The sequence below is a fragment of the Cydia strobilella genome, chromosome 3 (assembly GCF_947568885.1).
Source record: "Cydia strobilella chromosome 3, ilCydStro3.1, whole genome shotgun sequence".
Lineage (NCBI taxonomy): Eukaryota > Metazoa > Arthropoda > Insecta > Lepidoptera > Tortricidae > Cydia > Cydia strobilella.
In genome coordinates this window covers 18,625,822-18,649,639 of record NC_086043.1, presented here as the reverse complement: position 1 = coordinate 18,649,639, position 23,818 = coordinate 18,625,822, and the positions used below count along the sequence as shown (strand labels likewise).

Here is a 23,818-nt window from a genome sequence, read left to right as displayed (position 1 = left end):
GTTAAGTAGGAAAAATTAGTTAAGTATCTATAAAAAGTATGCAAACAATGGATTTATGATTACATTGACACCAAAGTACATTGAACTTACTTACTGTAGTTTATTGGCAGCAATATAAAAAGATAAAATTAATATTTTTATTTAAACATTTTTTCGAGTTCCTTTTTTGTATTTATGCACTCAGTTACCTTCACCTAAACGTATCCACCGTCATGTGCCCCGATTTCACACTTAAAGCCCATAAATATCCAGGAATATATAAGTTCTTTAATATCAGAACCATCCATCATAAGTGATGTATTACCACGGGTTCTCGACAGTGTCACGTGAAAAATGACAGGAGCAGATCTAGCCAATTATAATGCAACGCGAGACGGAATGGTTGGACATCAGAGTTATTCATGTAGCTAGACGAGTGAGTCGAGCAGTCAGACACAGCCGTGTACCTAACCCGTGTAACTAACTGAAAAATATAACACGAACATATTATCTAGGTAATTATAATGCAACGCGAGACAGAGTGAATGCTATGGACATTTTAGTATTCCTATAGCGAGTTGAGCACGGGTGAGTCGAACGGTGCACGGGAAATCCGTGTTAGTAAAACAACAAAATGCAGAGACCTATGCAGGCAACTATGATTCAATGCGAGATGGACAGATCATTGGATATTAAAGTATTATTATAGGGATGGTGCGGGTGAATCGAATGGTGAGGTATATGATCTATGTAAATTTGCCTTTGTACCTTTTTCTTATTTAATTATTTGTTCATTGTATGTTATTGTATGTATATTTTTTTCTTGTCTGTTACCTTCCGTGATTTTTCACACCTGATGGTCTCATCGGAAGATCAGCGCTGGAAGTCACCAGCAACATGCTGAGATGAGGCCATTTCGTGGCACTTTAATCTTATTTTATGTTTTCTTTTATATTATGTAATGTCTTGTTTGTTTGTGCTTACGAATAAAATCTTATTATATTCTATTCTATTCTAAATGAAATAATTTTAGCCGTTGTGACTCGTGACTTAGAAATAATGCACACATCTGAATTAGTTTCTCATTTAAGTATATACTTTTCTGGTGTTCGTAAGCTTATTGAGTTTACATAATAAGACTGAGTATTCGTTAAGTACTAGTTGGATGACTGTCATGACTGGTTAGTTCGAGTGCCAGACTCTTAAGTTTTAAAAGCGATTGTTATACTTAAGTACCATAGCAACTCACGTGACGGTTTGGTGAGTTGTTCATCATGGTAACACTGACTGATGCGTTTTAAACGCCAATTTGTAAAAGTTTGTTACGTTAATGGTGCTCAGCGCTCAGCGCCCTTATTTTGACAAACGGGTCCCGAGTGTCATTTTGTCATTTAAGTTATTTATTATGACATGTTATACCAGCTCCATTTGTAACTTTTCTAGTATATTTATAACATGTTATTTTTGTTGAAACTAAATTATCTATGGTCTATGGGTTTTAGGAAGGTGGTATAAAACTGTTGAGATAATATTCATATTATGTATATTTATCAAGAAATAAATGATCTAATATAAATACTTAAAGAACTGACTACTTAATATTCTATGTAGGTACCTTAATTTGTGACTTACGCAGCCAAAAAACACCACTTTTTCAATTATCAATATGGCACTTCTGCTATTAAAAATTGTCTTTAGATAACAACGTCTTACATTTCATCAATTTACAAGAGTTTTGAATGATTCACGGTTAGTTTAACTAGACTTATATTGACCGGGATATAGACCGTGATTACCTTTTGAATTGTTTATGAATTTCTTAATAACAAAACTTCCGTGAGACACGGACATATTATATATATTAATAACGGGGCCGTTATTAATATATATAATATGTTCTTAATGTAACGCTCAAAACATTTGAGATATTTTTTAACTCCCGAGTTTACTCCTTCCTCTCACAGTATGTATTGTTATATCTGATATCATTGTTTATAGCCACATTTCACAGTATAAAGTCCATAAATCCCAAGACCTAAATAGCGAAGGGAGTCGTCATCCCTCATTACCATAACACAACAGCTCAGTGACCCACATAGCAGACGAGCACAAATGGACGGCATACGTCTTCGTTAGAACACGGAGCCTGAGAACTTCTATTGTGCTTTTGTTTGTTTTTAAATAGTTCAATAGGTACGTAGATATTACATAAGGTACGGGACCTAAATAGCGAAAGGGGTCGTTATCCCTCATTACCATGTACAACAACTCAGTGACCCACATTACATAGCAGACGGGCACAAATGGACGGCATGCGTCTTCGTTAGAATACGGAGCCTGTGAACTTCTATTGTGCCTTTGTTTGTTTTTAAATAGTTCAATAGGTACGTAGATATTACATAAGGTACAGGACCTAAATAGCGAAAGGGGTCGTTATCCCTCATTACCATGTACAACAGCTCAGTGACCCACATTACATAGCAGACGGGCACAAATGGACGGCATGCGTCTTCGTTAGAATTTAGAATACGGAGCCTGTGAACTTCTATTGTGCTTTTGTTTGTTTTTAAATAGTTCAATAGGTACGTAGATATTACATAAGGTACAGGACCTAAATAGCGAAAGGAGTCGTCATCCCTCATTACCATGTACAACAGCTCAGTGACCCACATTACATAGCAAACGGGCACAAATGGACGGCATGCGTCTTCGTTAGAACACGGAGCCTGTGAACTTCTGCTTTTGTGTTGTTGTTTGTTTTTAAATAGTTCAATATGATCGTAGATAGTACATAAGTACAAGACCCACATAACAGACGGGCCTAAAGGGCACGTGATGTTTTTTATTTTAAATGATTTGCAAGACAGTCTTAGTTTGTAGAAAACCTAGTATATAATAATAGTAATAGTCGGGGACCGTTTGAAACCTAAAATCTTTACCTTCTTTCTTTTTAAATTAAATAGCTTATTATTTTTTCTTCGTCTGTAAAGTGTAAAGAGAAATTCCACTTATTTCTAAAAATATATTCCCTTCAGCACTTCCATAGAATTTTACCCCAATTTTTTGTAATTTTATTATTAGTAATAAAAAATCTGGCCCTGGTACACGCTTTTTACGAAAAAATCCAATTTTAATTCAACGAAATTTATGAAAAGGATCCTATCAAAAAAAAACAATCAATAATTTTTCGTTTAACTACTCCCGATTTAGAGTACTTTATGTGATTTTTATATTTTGTACGAGAAGATACCTGTTATGTAGATAGTTCGACGTTCGCCCAAGGGACAAGGATGGTAGAGTCGTCTCGTGCATCTATAAGTCTAAGAAACCATGGGACCCTTTCTTCCCCAATTGTAACTATACATATTTATTACAAGTACGCCCTTTTAGCACCTTAACCTTACAAATCGCACTAAGCCTGCCATAAACTACGCCATAAACCGACTTCACGTACGTTTTATTGATATTATCACTTTAACAGCAACGCTCATACAAAATAGCGTATTTTATTCATAACATTTTACCACGTGTGTCCTTTAGATTCTGAGTGAAAAGGGGAGGCAAACGTTATCATGAACAAAACGGTCTAAGTACGGTACTCATACGGATGTCTGGTTTATGAACCGTGGAAAACTCACGCCAGAATAAGATGGTCGTTTCAGAAGTAATATGGTGTAATTAAAAAAAGGTAATGAAGGACCGACGATCTGATCAATATCGCAGGGGACCATTAGAAGACAGCGTACTATCGGTTAATGTGGAGATCCTTGAGGAATACCTGTGTCTAGCGTAGTGATGGGCGAGCGGAAAGTTTCCTTTATGGGAAACTTTCGGTAACGTAATTTACTGAGAATATTTCCGCAATATTCTCCTGACGTGAAAAATAGGGAAATTTACATTTTTTTGATAATTATATTGCACTTTTCTTAGTCAGTAGAGCTGTCAAAAGAGTTACTTAGTAATATTACAAATGGAAAATATAATACATACCTAAAAGGGTTTCTAAGGTAGGGATAGGAATATTTTGAAAATTTTAATTTAATAGAAAAATTAACGTACATAAATTTGTGCCCCATCATTCAATAGGGTTTTAAAAATGATTTCAAGGTATTTAAGATCATTTCTTGCTTAAATAAATACTTTGGGAGATAATCGAACCGAAAGTCTTAAGAGATTATGAACCTGAATCAACAGCTTCCTAGAGTTTTTCATTATTTTTCTAGCTAAACTTTATTTGTTTTGCTTTCTTATATGTATTTGTATAAAATTTAAGAATCTTAAAAAAATCTAAGGAAACGTGTGTACAAGAAGAGCGTATGTTCTAAAGAAACTTACGGCAGTTATGCCCTTTTGACGGTACCACTATTGTACCAAAAAAAGAGTTAGTAGGTAACTGTAGGGATATTGTGTGACCTCAACAATGAACTTTCGAAGAAACCAGTCTCATCGAGGGGACTAATTGATGCGTTCACATGCAGTTATAATTTGATTTAACAAAACTAGCACTTAAATATATGTCAATCACTAAAATGCATTTTTAAGCATTTTTTTTGCGAGAAACAACATATAGAAATGTTATTTATACACCATATTTCCAAAATAAAACATAAATTACCAAGGAAATTTCCCTGCAATTTATGAGAATTTTACGGCAATTTATGGAAATTTACGAAAAATTCATGAAATTCAAGTGAAATGATCCCGGTTTCAACGTAAGGATAAGGAACCTTGTATTTCTAAAATATTTCATCATTAGAAAAAATCTAGTTTCTATACAAAAAACACGCGCTTTTAGATAAATTGCCAGTTTCGGAAATGTTTCCGCAACATTTCCGAGAATATTCTCTCAATCGGAAATATTCTCGGCAATTTCCCATCACTAGTTTAGAGCAGTGATGTGATGTATATGATAATGATGATTGGCGCTTTACATCGTGAAGTTTATTGTACTATTATAGAGTATTATTATTATTATACTCCCATTAAAACAAAACACCCTTTTTATAAAGAGCGACACAAAATGAACTTTTGCTTAGTGCCCGAAAAGCTTAGTGGTAGCAAGTCGTGAGAAATTTTTGTATAGCTTATGAAGTTTGTCTCCTGTTGATGCTGTACATATATAGGAAGACAATAAGACTCGAATTGAAATAGGAAAGTATTAAGTCTGCAACTGGAATACCGATACAGCAAAACCTACCTACTCAAGGCCTTTTCATCAATAATCCTACACCAGTAGGTTTTGTATGTATATTACAACAATAAATACAACTCCATTTAGTCATCACTTTGTTTGGCAACCAGAATAATTGAGATCTAATTATACGATACCACGTGTGTAATCACGGCACCCCACACATTTAAAATGAAGACACAACTTTGCCATTCTTCAGCGCTCCGAATCACCCCATTTATTCCACCATTACCCTAAACTCCACTACAAAAATCGCAAAATAACCCCATACGAACGCCTTTAAAGATATCCACATATTTTAAACCTTATCACAAAGGAATATGGTTTAAATTTGTTACACATCTTTGACGTCGACCATACATTGACACCCCACCGCTGCAACCATACGATAAGACTCCCAAATTGATGTTTGAACTGTCATTAATTCCCCGCACGACAGATGTCGCTCCAGTCTATTATTTTTGACACATACGACTGTCATTTGTCGTTAAAATGATTTATGTACTTGTCTAATCGAGTGTACGTTGAACTGTCGTTCTATAAAAGTAATAGTTTATTGAAGTAATTTATTTGGTTTCAATAAGAAGTTGTGAGTTGGAATATATAAAAGCATTATTACAGACTTATTGAGAAGGGTTTTAAGCGAATCGTTTCTCGAAATAACTGTTTGAATAGTAAAGTGTTCATTATTAAATATGGCTCGGTAACTATACAAATAACAAACACGTAAGATACCTATTTAGTTTTAGTCATGTTTTAGTAGTAAATTATAAGTGGAAGTATTTTCTACGTTCAAAATACAGGTCGAATATTCTAGTTATCCTTATTTACAGGTAGGTTACAGTCACAACGTCTCACTAGTTACCTATGCTACCTACTCGTATTTTGTCTACTAAATACCGAAGTTAACTAAATAATTAATTATACTCACTATAGCGGAGGATGTTCTAAAAGCAAACGAGTACCTATTTACAAGAATTATTTTTATTATTTGAAATAACTCAAGAATAAATGTCGTCCAAATCGGTCCCATTTTGATTTGACAAAGTATAACCTTTCTTAGAGAGTACGAATATAACAAATATATAATTGATTGGTTTCCTACAGACATTTTGTCACAGAATAACTAATAGTACTACCGTACAGAAAATTCACTCCTTCACAAAAGCCAGATTTAGGTACAAAATTATACCTACACTCGCCGCCTGCAAGAAAAATTGAAACTTATAACCGCGCACGAACCGTGAATCTTCTTTGTGCGCCGCAGTTTTATGACCGAGCTGCGAGTGTCGACACGGGGTTGTTACTTGACAAGTTTTTGTACCTATACCTACTGATTTATTATTTTTAAGATAAATATGTAGAAATTACAAACGTTGATTCTGTAAACATAAAATTTTTAGCCGGAGATAGTATGTCTGATTCTCACGGAAGTATGTATGCCACAGAAGTGCTTATTCCTTCGAAAATATGTCGGTCAATATAGTCCGGAATTAAAAAAAATGATTTTTCTGCTTCCTTGTTCTTCCGTAACCAGAACATTATCTTTTATACAGATTAGATCGCGATTTAGGTTTCGAAGCCATTGCGTATTTTCAATTTTGCGCGAGCGGCAGCCCACTGCCATACACCTGCCCGGGCGGTGCGCCGGCCAAATAGACCTAAACTGCGCAGTGACACCCCCCTGATTTTGTCTGTCAAAAAGTCCTTATATAATATATGTACCTACAAGGAAGTTGTATATGTTTCTCAAACAAAAGCCCGATTACACTACCACGAGTATCTTTCGCATGTAGCTCACGTCCCCGCATTTCTAGATATCCAACAATATCACAACTATGCAGCCTTCATACCATCATGCACTGACCATTATTCAGCCACTGCACTTATCTGACAGCTTGTTTTATGTCTCAATTCCGTATGCATTGCACAGTGGCGTTTCTTTTATCTCTAATAAGATTTTAATTCAGATCTGACAGTAGGTACTCCCTAAAGTAATAAAGTAGTGGCGGGTGCACTATGATTGTTTCCATTGTTGGATGGCGAAAGTTACATGTTGGAAAGCGAATTCATAGTTGGGAAAGTGAATGGTTAGTGCTGGAAGTAAATAGACTTAAGAGTTGAATTGTAACGATAAATCAGTTGTTTTCTAGCTTTTTGTATTAAGATTAGGTACCTACTTTCATTTGTTTTTCTAGTTAAATTTGGAATAAGAGATTCTTAAATACCCTCAATGTTGAGATAAACCCGTTGAAATAGACATAAAATGTTCGTCATTGGTAGTCACATTAATAACTTGTTTAAAAGATAAAATAAGATGAAAGAAATGTGTAGTAACATGAAAAGCTAACGATGGTGTCTTAAAGTATTAACGGAAAAATATAGTCTTAGAGCTCTTTCCCACTGGCGTCCAATTTATTGCAGTTACGGTTTTCTGCAGGATCCCGTTTTAGTAGTATACGTGCTCATAATGCTCATATAGTAACCTTCACACGAGCATTCTGTTTGCGGGATACTGCACGCATAGGTACTACTAAAAACGGGATCCTGCAGAAAACCGTAACTGCAATAAATTGGACGCCAGTGGGAAAGAGCTCTTATACTTTCCCGTGCCGTCTCAATAAACGGACACGCACTCACATACGTCGAATTTGTAGTACAAATATAAATGGTTGAGGGTAGATCAGGGGTAGATAATTACATTTTTTGATCTTCGAAGGCAGGGGTCGTCAATGCCTTTGTGGCGTATCAACAGTTGTGAGAGGTTTTGTGCGGAGGTGACGCAAGTCAATCGCAATGCGGTATAGGAATATTTTGGAGGAAATTGGAAACAAGTTGATATGTCATTTACCGATCAACCAGGAAATAAGTGATTGGATGATATTTTCATTGTTAATTGGTTGTGTTAGTTCTATAGTTGATATTTCCTCGAGCATTCCTTTTCGCAACAAACACAATGCTGAGAATTTCTCATTAAGACCTTATAATTAAAGAGAAAGGTGTAAAAATAAGTAGGCACTTGAACCAACTTCCAAAACAAAAGATTGTCTATGCTTCACACGATAATGTCCACAAACACAAATATGAGTATGTGTATGTGTTATATTTACAAATGTTTTAAATCAGAAAAAAAAATCACTTAAGCGGGGGTTGGGAATTCGGTATTAAATGAATATTATTCGGTATTAAATAATTATGTTGTGAATTAATGGATATTATTTCTTGGTAAAATTATTATTGTAATATTTTACTTGGGCCATGTTAGGTACAAACTGTGATATTAGGGTTCCCTGTGAAATATAGATTTGCCAACCCAAATTTTCCGGCCACTTGGTACTCCAGCACGCCCTCCAGACGGCTTTGGACAGAGTAGCATGGCGGTCTTTGGTGTCGGAGGCCAGGATCCACTTCGGGTCGTCGCGCCACAGCAGTAAGTAAGTAACCCTAATTTTCAATGAATTGCCATATTGATAACGGGGTTTGGTTATGATTATGACATTTCCTGCCGCATGCAGTTGGCAGCAATTCTGCACAGTAACGCTGGTGCATTGTCAATCCAAATGTGACCTCATGTGTAACAGTAGCTTTTGCCCGCGACTTCATCAGCGTGAGATGATGATGATGTCGGTTCTTTTTAAGGGTTCCGTACCCAAAGGCTAAAAACGGGACCCTATTACTAAGACTCCGCTGTTCGTTTGTCCGTCTGTCTGTCACCAGGCTGTATCTCACGAACCGTGATAACTAGACAGTTGAAATTTTCACAGGTGATGTATTTCTGTTGCCGTTATAACAACAAATACTAAAAAGTACGGAACCCTCGGTGGGCGAGTCCGACTCGCACTTGGCCGGTTTTTTTTTATAAAAGTATATTCGGTACATTTTATTTTCAACGAATATCTATTAATATTTCTCGTTTATAAAAAAAGGGAATCATTTTGTTATTTACCCATAAAAACCGGTTATACAAAAGCCTTTTCGACAATGCGTCCTCTAATAGTATCAATAGTATCGCTTTCAGGCTCCATTAGCACAGGAATTCGATCCATTTTGATAACACGTAATTTGTCTTTGTTGTTTTAATGTGATTATACCTAAACTGTGTCATGGTGTTCTGGTTTGATAATTAATGTATAGCAATTTGGTGGTTTGATATAATATTGTGATCTTAATAGGGAATATTACGCGAAACGCTGCGTAGGGGGCGCCAGGGCGCCACAACCACAATCTGAGGGTTTATCGTGAAACAAGAAAATTTCTTTATCTAACATCTCTGTCACTCTTGCATATTCGAGCGATAAAGAGGCAGATAGCGAATTTTCGGATTCGTGTTTACCGGTAGGTCCTCTGTAAGCAAACCGCCTTGATGCATTAATGTCATATTTTATTATCTCCGAAAACTTGCCAAAAACCTGTTAAAGGTACAGTATGTATAAGTTACTCTATGGTTTGCTAAAAAGGCTAGTCCTGCACTCTGGTGGCCTTACTGATATTATAAATGTTTAAAAATAAATAAATATCATAGGACATTCTTACACAAATTCACTAAGCCCCGCAGTAAGCTCAAGAAGGCTTGTGTTGTGGTGTAGGTACTCAGGTGATATATATAATATACAAATACTTAAATACATAGGAAACACCCATGACTCAGGAACAAATACCTACCTGTGCTCAACACACAAATAAATCAGGTGATCCGTCTGCTCGTTTGCCTCCTATTTCATAAAAAAAAAATACAATGCAATTCGAATCCAGGACCATGGGCTTCATAGGCAGGGTCACTACCGACTGGTTACGCCGGTCGTCAAGAAGTATCTGTCTGTCTTTTACCTCTTCCCGCTTAAACCGCCGAACTGATTAAGATGAAATTTGGTATGTAGATAGCTTGAGGCCAGAGGACATGGATCGTTTTTCTCAAACATCATCATCTTCCCACGCAGACGAAGTCGCGGGCAGAAGCTATTTCTATATAATAGCGCATATGATGAATCTGGAATAACGTTTTATAGAAGCGGATCAAAACGCGTAAATAGAATTGCGGCGTTTCCTCTGCCACTGCCAACGTCGTGCCACAATATTCTAATAGATGGCGTTAGCACTTTCTACATCGCGCTTACGGAATTACGAATGTCTGTTACTATAAGTATATACAACTTCTCTCAAATCTTAGTAAACTTCGGTCCCCAGGAACAACACCCGCCTGGAGAGTAAACTCTCTATTTCCACTTTCTTTACTTTATAAAGAGTAACCAATAAAATTATACAAAATTTAAAGAGGTTATAGTACAAATTTTCTCAAATGATTTTTACGTCTAATACCTTAATCTATTAGATTATTTTAAACCGGGTCACTCACGTATTATTAAGTCGAATAGCTCGACATGTTTCGGTCCAATTTACGAGGACCTAATATGATAGGATTTAATATGTTTGAGTCTCACGGGAGTTTTATACCTTAATCTGTTAAACAAAATCCCTTGTCCTTTTGTGCGAGCGGTCGGCTATTGTGTGCCATTGTCTTTGAGCGCGATCCACGGCGCGTGCCATTGTGTCTAACAATGCCACACAATGGCCGACCGCTCACACAAAATCAACAATGGCTTTTGTTTAACAGATTAGGGTCTTAGACGTAAAAATCATTTGAGAAGATGCAAACTATACCTAGTTGGTAGCTCACGTTGTTATCTCTACATATGACATGTATCAGATCGTATGTACCTAAATAAATACATATTAAATACGAGAAATATCAATGTTCTGATTGTGAAATGTCGTCACGTCGCAAATTTAATATATGGAACGACTTTGCTTAGCGATACGTAAAAGTAATTGTACGAATGATATGAGTCGCAATTTGATGTAAAATAAAAGGGTATTTCCAGAAAAGAGGCAACATTGGTGATATCCTTTTTAGCAGACTCAACGCAACAACTTATTATGAATATATCTATGATTGCTCTAATTATAAAATGGAGGTACCTCTTTGACTTTGCTCACCCGTTACCATCAAGATGTCGTCACCCACCTTTTTTTTAATACCACGACGGTGGCAAACAAGCATACGGCCCGCCTGATGGTAAGCATTCACCGAAGCCTATGGACGCCTGCAACACCAGAGATATTACATGAGCGTTGCCGACCCTTTAAAAACCTGTACACTCCTTTTTTGAAGAACCCCATACTGTAGCCCCTCGGGAAAACCTCGGCAAAACCTTACATAATATATGTAGTATGTATATGAAGTTTCAGATCAATCGAATAATGGAAAGTGGGTCTAATTTAGATAGCAAGATTTGACCCGAACATACGTAGGTACTTACTGTTACCACTTCAAGTTTATTTTAGAATTACACTAAATAATGTTGGTATTGTAATTATACCAGTCACACTATTAAAAAATCAACAATGAATTGTATAAGTTATTCTGAAAAGTCTATTGTTTTATTTTTGGCTGATCAGTCATTTCATTGACAGATGGTAGTGCTAAAGTAGATAAAAAAGTCACATAATTAAAACTAGATATTTATTTTCAGCAATAACCTTACCTGTCCATTATTTTGTGTACTTCCGACAGTGTCGACACCCCTTTGGTAAATATTTCACCCCACCTTAATTTACAACAAATATAATTTTGTCAGAAACATATCGATTCGACGACCGGTCTGGACTAGTGGGTAGTGACCCTGCCTGTAAAGCCGATGATCCTGGGTTCGAATCCCGGTAAGGGCATTTATTTGTGTGATGAACATACGCCAGTAGAAAAGCAGATGTTAAATAGGTGAGTAAGTGGAGGGATCAAGTATTTTTTATATTGTTCTTTAAAGGAGCAAGAGGTTTTGTCATTACCAAAACCGCAGTCATTTCTTAGTGCTAGTTGCACCATCCGCACTTGACAGACTGATCAACGTCAGCCGGCGCGCCGCGGCGGTTTACTATGAAACTTAGCGAACTCTTTAACGATGACAAACAGTTTGGTGCAACCGACCCTTGGTGTCGTTATGACATTGTCAATTTCAATTTTATCCGTATCACATAGGTAGAACAAAATAATTAAAACTTGGTTTGGTAATACCGCAGGTGGCCACGGTTTTCCCATACGGCAATACGGGTAAAACCGATGTGGGTTTAGTGGGTAGGACTTCTCCCCTTTCTCTCGCTAAGAGAAAGGAATGGGAGATGGGAGTCCCACATAACCCCCGACGCCTCTCTAGGTCTCTTTAGGTCTAGGTAGGTAGGTATGCGTAACAGCATTACCACAACGTTAAAAAAAAAGGTGGCCACGGTTTGGTTTGAAGGGTAGGCAAAAACCACGTGTGAATATATAAAAATATATAAATATAGTTGTAACTTAGTTCTTAATTACATTTTTGAGCTATCTACAACACCTATACGGTACAACTTAAACCTACCAATACCTTGAAATTATTCTTCTAATACCTAGGTAGTTTATGTACTCTCACTGAAGGTTCATTTTCAACAACATAGTTTCATCACATAGTTAAGATGAACAACGCCGAAAACTTGCCAAGTCTCAAGACTTAGACAAGTGCAGTTTCTAATCAGACTCACCGAGCAATTTCATCACTTCAGCCTGGCTGATGAGCACGTTAAGATGGCCCGTTGCCAATGGCAACGCCAGCCAGACCGCCCAGGCGATAACAAGTCTCTTCAACGCCATCACAAACACTTACAGTTCAATAATTCCATCAAAATCAATCTTAATTTCTTTAAAGTCACGTTGTATCCATATTTCGTAAAACCCCGCTTCCAACATGACAGAAAAGTCAATGAAAAACAAAACACGCCTAATCCATTTCGAATTCAAAATTCGAACCCTCTTCGCGGATTTTTCGTAACGGAAACTTAGTCTGGGAGCGGTAAACCCCAGCGGGATACGCTGAGGACGTCGGACGCCGCACTGCCGCTTTGAAACGCTTTCCGAGCCAACAAGTTACTTACTGTCATGCGCACTGTACAACCCTCTCGCAGTTTGAACAAGGACTCGTATTATGTACATTGCTGCTTTTGTTCATAATTTAAAAGAAAAGATGGTAGGAAAGAAAGCGATGTATGTGAAGCTTTTAGAGCTGTATCAGAAAATGTTTAAATTTTCAGGCTTTCATTGAAAGCGACTTGTGTTTTAAAGGGAATTAATTGAGTTTGTCTCTTAAGGGAGTTTCCGTTTTGCATTACGCCCGCTTGGTGAGTACTAATAAAATTAAACTCTATTTTCTATACAGATACTGTTGGGTTTATTTAGCGTGACAGAGTAAGAGTGGCGATAAATAGATTTGTTTCTGCGCTTCAATATTTTGCATTAGATGACTAATAGGGTTGAAAAGGGCAATTTGCTGCATCCTAATTACATTACTCTAGGGGCTCTAGGAGACTAATTATTACTATCATGTGTAAATACGATGTTGATGTAACATACAAACTTTTTAGACTGAATATTCGCTAGAAATATACCTATTAAAGCTTGAACCAAATCTGATTTAGTCTTAAAATTGTGTCTATTCGTTTAATTTTAATCCGTGACTGTCCTAATTAACTTACTAAAAAGTGATAAATAGTTATTCAAAATTAAATTAACGCAATATTTTTATTTATAAACATTACATTCGTTTTAAGACAAAATGTCGGCAAATTTAAAAAGAATGTGATTCTGGACGTCTTTTTTCGGGGCTTGTAATTATTTTATATTGAAAAACTTTATCATAGCTGTATCACAAATAGTGTACCTTCCTGATGGCAGTAAGATTTTCCATATATCTCTTACTGAAAATTATATATTTACATAAATATGATTTAGCCTATGCAACTTCTAACACTCATTTTTCAGTGAAAATCGATGTTATATTTTTTTACTATTTTTCCCATAATCAGCAAACAATTACGTATATTATTTTCAGGCAAAAAAATTGGCATTTAAGGGTTAAGCAAACAATTCAAACATGCCAAAGGTGGCTTCAAAAATACCTCACGCCGATAACTAATTATCTAAATAAAGTACAATAAAACATTACTTCCCGCCGCGCTGGATTACCGGCCGGTGGCGAATGCATAAGTAATACGTGGCACTGATGGATGGTGTGCTTAATAAGAACTGCTAAATGCTGCACCTGTATCAAAGACTGTTAAGGTATCGTTCGGATTCAGACTGCACTATTACTATTAGTCGACTGCAGCACTATTGCAGCGCGGCATTACTGTCGACTGCATTACTGCCGCAAATGTCAATATCGATGTTGATACCCGGATTTTTGACATTCGCGGCAGTAATGCAGTCGTCAGTAATTTCGCGCTGCAATACTGCTGCAGTAATGCTGGTGCAGTCTGAATCCGAACGTCACCAGCAGAAATAGGTAGGCGAGCGAGAGGTGTTCAAAAATATCTGATTACAACTTCATCATTTAGGTAGGTAATTAGACCTCGTCCTCGACCTTAGGAAATTTAATAATCTAAACGATCAAAATAAGTTGAGTATACTGTTTTGTTCAGAATTTTTCTTTAGTTTGATTAACTTTTGAAAGAAAGCCAATAATTAATTACTATTTGTGAAATCAGTTTAAAAAACAATGAATTAAACACAAGTTACCTATAACTTATTAGTCAGAAATAAAACTTTGACCACCTTTCCTGGAAGGTTGTAGTAGACCATTTTGATTACCCTACCCGCTTAGCAATTTCTGTTGCTACCTGTAAAATATGAAAATAGAAGTATATAGTGGTAGATCGACGGCCAGGAAATGCCTTTAGGGCTGCGACGAGCAGGTAAATCCTTTAGGGCTGCACTGTTTTATTTTTTACACGAATACGGCAAAGTCGTGGAAGAGTTCTTTTCAAATGTTTTACTTTTTGACTTCTTGCCCAGTGACGCTGACACTTACATACTTTCATTTTTCTTTTAAAGTTGTTAGATACAACTTTTTAAGTCGGAATACAAATAAGTATAAATTCCACACAACACTATTTGCTCTATACTGATTTAAACTAACACGATTTTAACTCAAAATTTTAAAACTAACAAGGGACTTAATCGCGTACAAACTTACGTTTATTTACTACTACCATAGAGTAACTTATACTAGAGCGGTACTGTCATAGTAAATTTTGTAACCCCAGTAAAATCACTGCCATCTGTCGACACACTTTAAAACTAAAAATAAATATTTATAAAAATACGATAAAATGTATTTAAATATGGATAAATGATTTTTTTATTTGCATTAATTATTTTTATATGATTTTGACCCATGTTCTTTCACTGGTATGCGTTAAAATTATAAATAACAAACGAAACAGTCAACGCCCTCTATACGAGTGTAGGCCAAAACTAGTGGCGCCATCTGATCGAGAATCAAATTTTCTTGATTTTCGAGGCACGTTTTTTGCTTAGACTGTATCCATCTATTACGGAGTTATATCTATCTTTGCTACTACTACTACCATTTGCTCTACCAAAATCAAGATGCGTTTTGATCAAAATGTTTGTCTGCTTAAACAAGACAAAAACGGCGCGATTCGGGAAATGAATTAGAGATTCACTAAATATGACATAGTAAAGATATGTGACGTTCCACGGCAAAAGGTACCTTATGGCGGCTGGCGCTTACGTCGCATAGCGCCACAAATTATTGCGGCGTTATACGACGTAAGCGGCGCATCCAATATTAATTGGAGCGGCGTTAATAATAGCGTAAGCGCCAACCGCCATAAGATACCTTGACCCGTGGGACGACACATATCTTTACTATTTCATATCTAGTGAATCTCAATTCATTTCCCGAATCGCGCCGTTTAGGTAAGACTGTAGGCCAGTCTTAAAAAAATACGAATTCGTTTTGTAATATCCACTTTTGTTACCTACAAAAAAATAGGTGTAAAATTTATACCATAAACCGATATTTTGTTCCGCCCCGATATGACGCCAACAACACCTCACATTGTCATATTCTACCGGCCCGATTAGAACAATGCTTATAAGAAGTCACAGCGGTACGATACCGATGTTGCAGTGTCAAAAGTGACATTTCTTCAATCAAAAAACGTCACTTTTGATACTGACAGATCGGTATCGTATCGGTGTGACATCTTATAAGCATTGCTCAAATTGGATCGTAGGTCAGTGTAAGCAAAAATCGGAAAATCGCGAGCTACACACTTGCAAGCTTACCCTGCATTTGTCTTTTTCTTATTTTTTTTTTTATTCCAAACGGGTCGGGTAGCTTGCAAACCTCAACCTTTGTGTTATGCTAATTTAGTTCCTTAACGAGTATACTATTGAATGTAAAGTTAGGAATTAGTGTTAAAAGTTAACTATGCTTTAGTGAACGGTTGAAAAATGGTTTTCACTTTTTTTATGCTAAAAACTTTGAAATTATGAGAGTACCAAGACTTTATAGACAGAATGTAGTAAATTCCATAAAATCTGCAAAAAATTGTAAATTGACTTTGGTTACCTACAAAGAAATGTGTAAAATTTGCACCAAAAGCACCCGATTTCCCACTCAGACATGACGCCGACTACACCTCACATATTCTACGTCAGTGTAAGCAATGCCTTCTCGCGCGAGAAATGCTCGAAGCGCGCTCTCGCGGAAAATGCTCGAAAAACGCGAGCTATGCGCTTGCAAACTTTTCTTGCATTTTTTCTATATTTAAATATATATTCTTATTTTAGCTTGGAAGAAAACCTTCAACGTGAAGGTATAGACTAATTTAGTTCATTTACGAGTATACATATAGTTTAATGTAAAGATTAAAATTAGCGTTTAATTTAAATAATTTTTAGTTATATATACATTAATGTATAAAAAAAGGTTTAAACGTCGTTCAAAACTGCTTTTCTATTTTTTTCCTATTAAGTTTTGCTTATATTTTTGGAATAAGCAGGTGTAGATGGTTGAATACGCCCAACATCGTAAGATTCTATAGAAGTGAAAAATCATTCAAATATTTTTATCATGTCAAATTTGGTTAGCGCAATTTTACTGTTCTGTGTTTATATTTTAACAGGATTCAAAACTAAAATATAGTTCTGTAGATATATTAAATTGTGCATATCATTCAAACAAATGTTATTATTTTCAAATCTTATCACCTGCTAGTTATACACAGACCAATTAAAATACACTACGATTTTCGTATTCGAATCCAATCAATGTTATTGTCTGCAACGCCGAACAAAACGGGCGCCATACCAGCGAAAATTATCGGAATTTATTCGACAGTCACAAATAAACTTATGCTAGTTTTTCACCACTTTTATGTTTTTTACGGTTCAAGAGTCTGATTCGGATATAACAATTTTTAATATGACCTTGAGTCGAGTTGACGATCAAGTTAGAACGGTGCGTGGCCGTTCTGAGCCGTCCGACACTTCATTTTCAATGACGAGTGATTGGTAATCACGTGATGCGATCTATAGAAAACGAAATGTCGTGCGTCTCGGCTCGGACCCGGTCCGTTCTAGCGTGATCCTTAATATCCCCATAGACGTATCAATAATTTAACGCGCACCAATAAGTGCGAGCGAAGTGTCTTATGAGACGACACCTATCTGTCTCTCAATCACTCTTATACATATCAGTGCGATAGAGAGACAGATAGCGTTTCGTTGTGGTAACGCAAACGATTGGCATCTTAGCTAGGCACCCCGATTGCATATCGCCAGCACTAATCAGCATAAGTCGCTAACGCCACAGATTTGATCATAATTATATTACTCTATGCTAACGCTGATTGAATCTCTTATTAAAGTAAGGTGAAAACCATATAAAATTATTTAAATCGTATCGGGCTCAAAATTGTGGAGTCTGTGAAGTTGTGATAGTATTTAAATATTCAATGATGGATTGATGAACGTACCTATGGTTTAATTGTATTTCCAATCAGTTCACTTGTTTTTGTGCTTAAAAGATTTAAAACTTTTTTTTACTAGTGACAAACCTGTCCTATCTGTCTCTCAATCACTCTTATACATATCAGTGCGATAGAGAGACAGATAGCGTTTCGTTGTGGTAACGCAAACGATTGGCATCTTAGCTAGGCACCCCGATTGCATATCGCCAGCACTAATCAGCATAAGTCGCTAACGCCACAGATTTGATCATAATTATATTACTCTATGCTAACGCTGATTGAATCTCTTATTAAAGTAAGGTGAAAACCATATAAAATTATTTAAATCGTATCGGGCTCAAAATTGTGGAGTCTGTGAAGTTGTGATAGTATTTAAATATTCAATGATGGATTGATGAACGTACCTATGGTTTAATTGTATTTCCAATCAGTTCACTTGTTTTTGTGCTTAAAAGATTTAAAACTTTTTTTTACTAGTGACAAACCAGGAAAAGCTTAAGGTAGCAAAAAGGCGAAACAAATGTTATTGTCCCATCGAAACCGGATTTTTTGTACAAAACGGTACTAAAACCAAAGGTTCGGTTTTGACACAGTTTCGGCTGACAATAAAATTTTGACTTGAAAGACTGGAGTTCTTACTAACACTAAATATCCCTCGCTCGTGAGTACTTAAGGATGACTCACGTTAGACCGGGCCGTGTCCGGGCCGGAGCTTCCGGCGCTTCGTTTTCTATGGAAAGCATCACGTGATCACCTGTCATGTCATAGAAAAGTAAGCGCCGGAAGCTCCGGCCCGGACACGGCCCGGTCTAACGTGAGTCATCCTTTATACATTGATATATACGGTACATTTGCGCAAGTCATAATCAGAAACAGTTTCGACAAGCGCTCACAAACCCTTATAACAATCTTGTAACTCTAAGATCACAAACAACGGAGCTAGGTATCGAAGTGACTTGGTTTGCTTAGTTAGTACCGAGACGATTCAATAAAAGAGATTCCTGTTCGAATGATGACTAAGCTAATTTTACGGTTTAAAGAGGCCCAATGACTATCAGTCCGCCGGACGATATCGGCCTGTCAGTTGTTCGGATTCGGAATTTTTTTATTTTAACTGACAAGCCTATATCGTCCGGCGGACTAATAGTCAGTGGGCCCCTTCACTCACATATTATCGTGGTATTTTCAGTCCCTCGCGCGACATATTAACACACAACGCGGCGTGCGGCTATCGTGACCGCTGCTCATGCTCATGCACTGTTTGTGCTAGAAAATGGAGTCTCACAGGCCAATTCAAACGTACACTGACATCAGAATGTAGATGTCATTCTGATGTCAGTGTACTGATGCCATTCAGTTATCGTGCATTTCGATCGTACTTGTCCATACATGTATTGGCGCGGGCGAGGCGCACGATAATTCTTCACTTCTTATAGTACCGTCTTCTGCCGGAGGTTGGCTATCATTAAGGCTATTTTTACTTTTGACGCACGATAATTAAATAACATAATTCAAATATCATTGATGTCAGTATACGTTCGAAATGACCTGCTAGGCTCTTTGAAACATTCGAAGCGCGCGAGTGACTAAAAATATGTGTTAAACCGTGTTAGAGAGTTCGTGTTACACGTTTAATTTGTGTTATTATTATTATTATTCAGAGCCCACTGTGTCCCACTGCTGGGCAAAGGCCTCCCCCCTCTTTTTCCACTCGTGTCTGTTTAGTGCTATGTCTGGCCAGCCTCTCAGAAAGGAGTCCAAGTTATCCCGCCATCGACTCGTGGGGCTCCCACTCAGTGGTTAACTTGGCCCACAAGTCGTCCGGCATTCGGCAGACATGACCAGCCCAGTCCCATTTCAACTTAGCCGCTTTCCGAGCTACGTCTATTATTTGAGTTTTAAAGCGCAGCGTGGTGTTTCGGAATCGATCCCTTAATTTTACACCTAATTATGCTGCGCTCCATAGCTCTCTAATTTGTGTTAACTAGTATTATCCTTCTTGTTATTCTAGCTATCAACGTATTGACATGACATTGTGATTAAACATGTTCTTTACTGTCTGTTCTTGTTTCTTGTACTAAATAGGTAAAGTAGTGTGCTATTTATTTTGTCGCAAAATCGGCAAACATTACCTATAAGTATTTATTTATTTGCAGGTTCTTGCGCATCACGGTAATCTCACGCCGATCGCTGGACGCTGTTTCAAATGTTTAAATCTATCCACGAATATCCCATCCCATTTAATTTGCCCAGTCTGCTCAAACATTTAGCGATCTCTTACAATATTGGACGGATTGTTTACGGAGATGTTTTATTGTAATACAAGGGATGTTGGCATTAAGACTTCATTTCGGCTTCTAGCTATTTACTCGAGTATAATATTTTGGAATTTTTTTCTGCCCCTTTTTTCTGAGACGGAATAGATTTATTTTGTACAAATATCATTAAAAAATGCACTTCGACGAAGCGTCGACACTTCGTTTTCTATAGTCTTCTTCTATAATATACAGTTCTTCGTGAAGACGTGTGTATAGAAAACGAAGTGTCGGACTCCTCGGCCCGGACCCGGACGGTTCTAGCATGAGTCATCCTTTATACCAATATCGATTTAAGTGTCGCTAGCTTACGCAGGATTTTTATGATAGAATAGAATAGAATAGAATTGTTTTGTTGTGTTGTTTGTTGATAGTGGAAAGATACTCTACAGGCCTCATAGATAAGTACTATAAGAATATTATAGACATAGATATCATTTATTGGTAATAATGTATTACAGGTCACACTAAGTTTAACTAAACAACATATTTTACAATAAAGTTTTTTATCTATGACCCATAAGTACTACTCCACCGACAAGAGCCATGCTCTTAAATTATGATGATCTATGACAATTTACGGAATGAAAAAAAATAAAGATAATTTTCTATAATAAATAAATAAATATTATAGGGCATTCTTACACGAACTGGCTAAGCCCCACCCCACAATAAACTCATGAAGGCTTGTGTTGTAGGTACACAGACAACGATATAGTATATACTTAATTATTATTTACAAATACTTAAATACACAGAAAACACCACTCATGAACAAATATCTTCCTTAATTGATTGGTAGAGAATGCCTTATGACATTAAGTCCGTCATTTTTACTATCATGTATTGTGCAATGAAGATTAAATAAATAATAAATAAATATCTATGCTTCATAGGCAAATTCACTGCTGACTAGGCCAAACCGATCGTCATTAAGTTAAATGCTGGCATGAATTACGAAATTATAAAGACTCCATTTTAGCCGTTTGGGCAACCTACGCAAACCTTAAAGTGGGTTATTTCGCGACTGCCAACACTTGCACAATCTACTAACTGTGAAAAAAAAAGTTAAAAAAAGCACTCCGCTGTATTCAAAAATAAATGAAGCCACATAAACCATTTATCTTAATGACCTGTTTTTAAAATGGCAACGATAAACGCGCTGCGATAAAATTATCTTTAAACGTAATATTTTATTTCGATGCTTCTGTATTGAATGTATTTGCAAAATTTTGCTGGGAGAGTTGGGAATGATTTCGATAAAATGTTTTATTTTAGTTTTATCGCTGGTTTTCTACAGGGGTTCTTTATTGTGTTATTTAATGTATTTTGTAGCTATACTTTTTATTTTGTGCCACTCGTCTTACAGAATCGTTTGCAAAAACGCAATAGACTTTAACAGACCCTTGAAGCTGTAAAAAAACAAACTTCTAAGTGAACTTAAAATAAAATTACGGCCGGATATGCCGCAAAAAACGTAATATTTCGTTTCGACATTATCAAGGGAATCCAAATTTATAGGGTACTTCCCGTGGACCTAGAAATATGAAATTTGGCAAGTAATATCGTCTAACACTACAAGTACAGGAAAAAATCTAAGATTTTTTTTGTACAAATAAAAAAATAAGTTAAAGTACGGAACCCTATGTGGGCGAGTCCGACTCGCACTTGTCAGTTTTTTTTTTTTCAAATAAGCCCATCAATAGAAACATTCTACTTCATAGAGATATCATTTACAAATTAAGTAAGAAGCTCTATAAATTATACAACTACCTATGTCTTTAAGCGCATTACCTACTGTACGAGTAAAACAAAAATCTTTAAACAAATAATACTTAGATGAAATTTAACACATTATTGAAAAACCTACAAACCCAAATAAGGTCCATAATCGAATTTCCTGTAATTGTAATCCAAATACATTATCTCACATTACAGCAAACCCGGGCAAATATTGGCTGGCGAAGCTTTAAATCTCTTCTCGAGTGCCCCTAGCGGGGCTAGGGTACTTGCACAGAGTATAAAATGCCATAAGGTAGATAGATACGCCACCAAAAATAGGTTCCTAAAATATTGATTCCGCGCGACCATCCAAAGCAAATTATTCGCGAGCAAGTTCGATGTGCCATGAAAGGTTCAGAAAAACCAAAAGATAAATAATTGATAGCATGATGGTGGCAAACTTTGGATGCATGTATGCGCCAAATTTAATAAACGTGTGGCTTGTTAGCTTTTCACTCATTTGAGCATTTAATGTATTCTATGCTGAGTTGTCAAGGCACTCGAGGTTTTGTGTCCATCTCTTCTTTAACGATCCTTAAAGAACTCTACGGAACTCTACATTTCTTGTTTGTTGATTCCCGTGGCATTATGTAAACTTTTGTTTATTGCGAATGAGCTCTGCTTGTGCTCCTATTTACTTCAACGCAGTCAACCATAGCAAGCTTCTTAAGGCTAGAAGCATGTCCTCAACGCAGGTTTAGGTTGGTATATTTTAAGGTGCATTGGGGTAATTTCGAAAACGGGTTAATATTTGAAAATCACTAATATCTACACTTTATACTTTGGCAACACTTTCGCTACTGCAACGCTTACTAAGTCATCTTGCTTACTATTGCTACAGCAGAATATACTTCTAGTTTAGTAGATATTATTTATTATCTTGCATCTTATTAGAATCACAAAAATATTCAATAAGGGCGGCGTTATATAAAAAAAGATTTTATTTTAGAAAAAAGAAACAATTGAATTTTTAATCGTTATGGGTCCCTTCAAAAATCGTTTAAAATAATAATAAAAAACCGGCCAAGTGCGAGTCAGACTCGCGCACGAAGGGTTCCGTACCATTAAGCAAAAAACGGCAAAAAAATCACGTTTGCTGTATGGGAGCCCCACTTAAATATAGTATTTGACAGCAACAGAAATACGAGTACATCATCTGTGAAAATGTCAACTGTCTAGCTGTCACGGTTCATGAGATACAGCCTGATGACAGACGGACAGGCAGACAGACAGACGGACGGACAGTTTTTATCCTTTGGGTACGAAACCCTAAAAATGTAACAACGCAAATTTACGACATGAGTGGCGTATCTCATTATGTACTTAATCTGTGCACCCGATACTGCGCCCGGATACTCTTGTCGCGTCTCGAGTTGCCGGATCTAAACAAACGGTTATCCGTGACTTGAATAAAGACATGATAATGCCTTTAAGTGTGAATTAAGTAGAATGTTAAGTGAATTCCGATGTCTATTTAAAATATTCACATTGCATTCATAATTTTTATAGAACTACCTACCACATTAGTGCTAAACCAAAATGCGGCCCGCCAGATGGTAAGCAGTCATCATAGCCTATAGACACCTACAACTCCCGGTGTCACATGCGCGCTGCCGAACTTTTAAAATCTATATCGAATCTAATCTAATATATTCGCTTTGGTCACGATATCTGATATTGAAATCAAGTT

The 23,818-nt window shown here is 36.6% G+C and overlaps 1 protein-coding gene and 1 long non-coding RNA gene across 2 annotated transcripts in view; both read right to left on the bottom strand.

Moving 5' to 3' along the window:
* Nucleotides 1-13,177, bottom strand: part of LOC134756047 (tyrosine-protein kinase Drl) — a 70,252-nt gene extending 57,075 nt beyond the window's left edge. The window contains exon 1 of the mRNA XM_063692830.1: nt 12,737-13,177. Coding sequence (XP_063548900.1) covers nt 12,737-12,845 — 109 coding nt within the window. The 5' untranslated portion in view covers nt 12,846-13,177. The remainder of the gene's footprint in view (nt 1-12,736) is intronic.
* Nucleotides 1-23,818, bottom strand: part of LOC134756052 (uncharacterized) — a 297,991-nt gene that overhangs the window by 57,075 nt on the left and 217,098 nt on the right. The window lies entirely within an intron of this gene.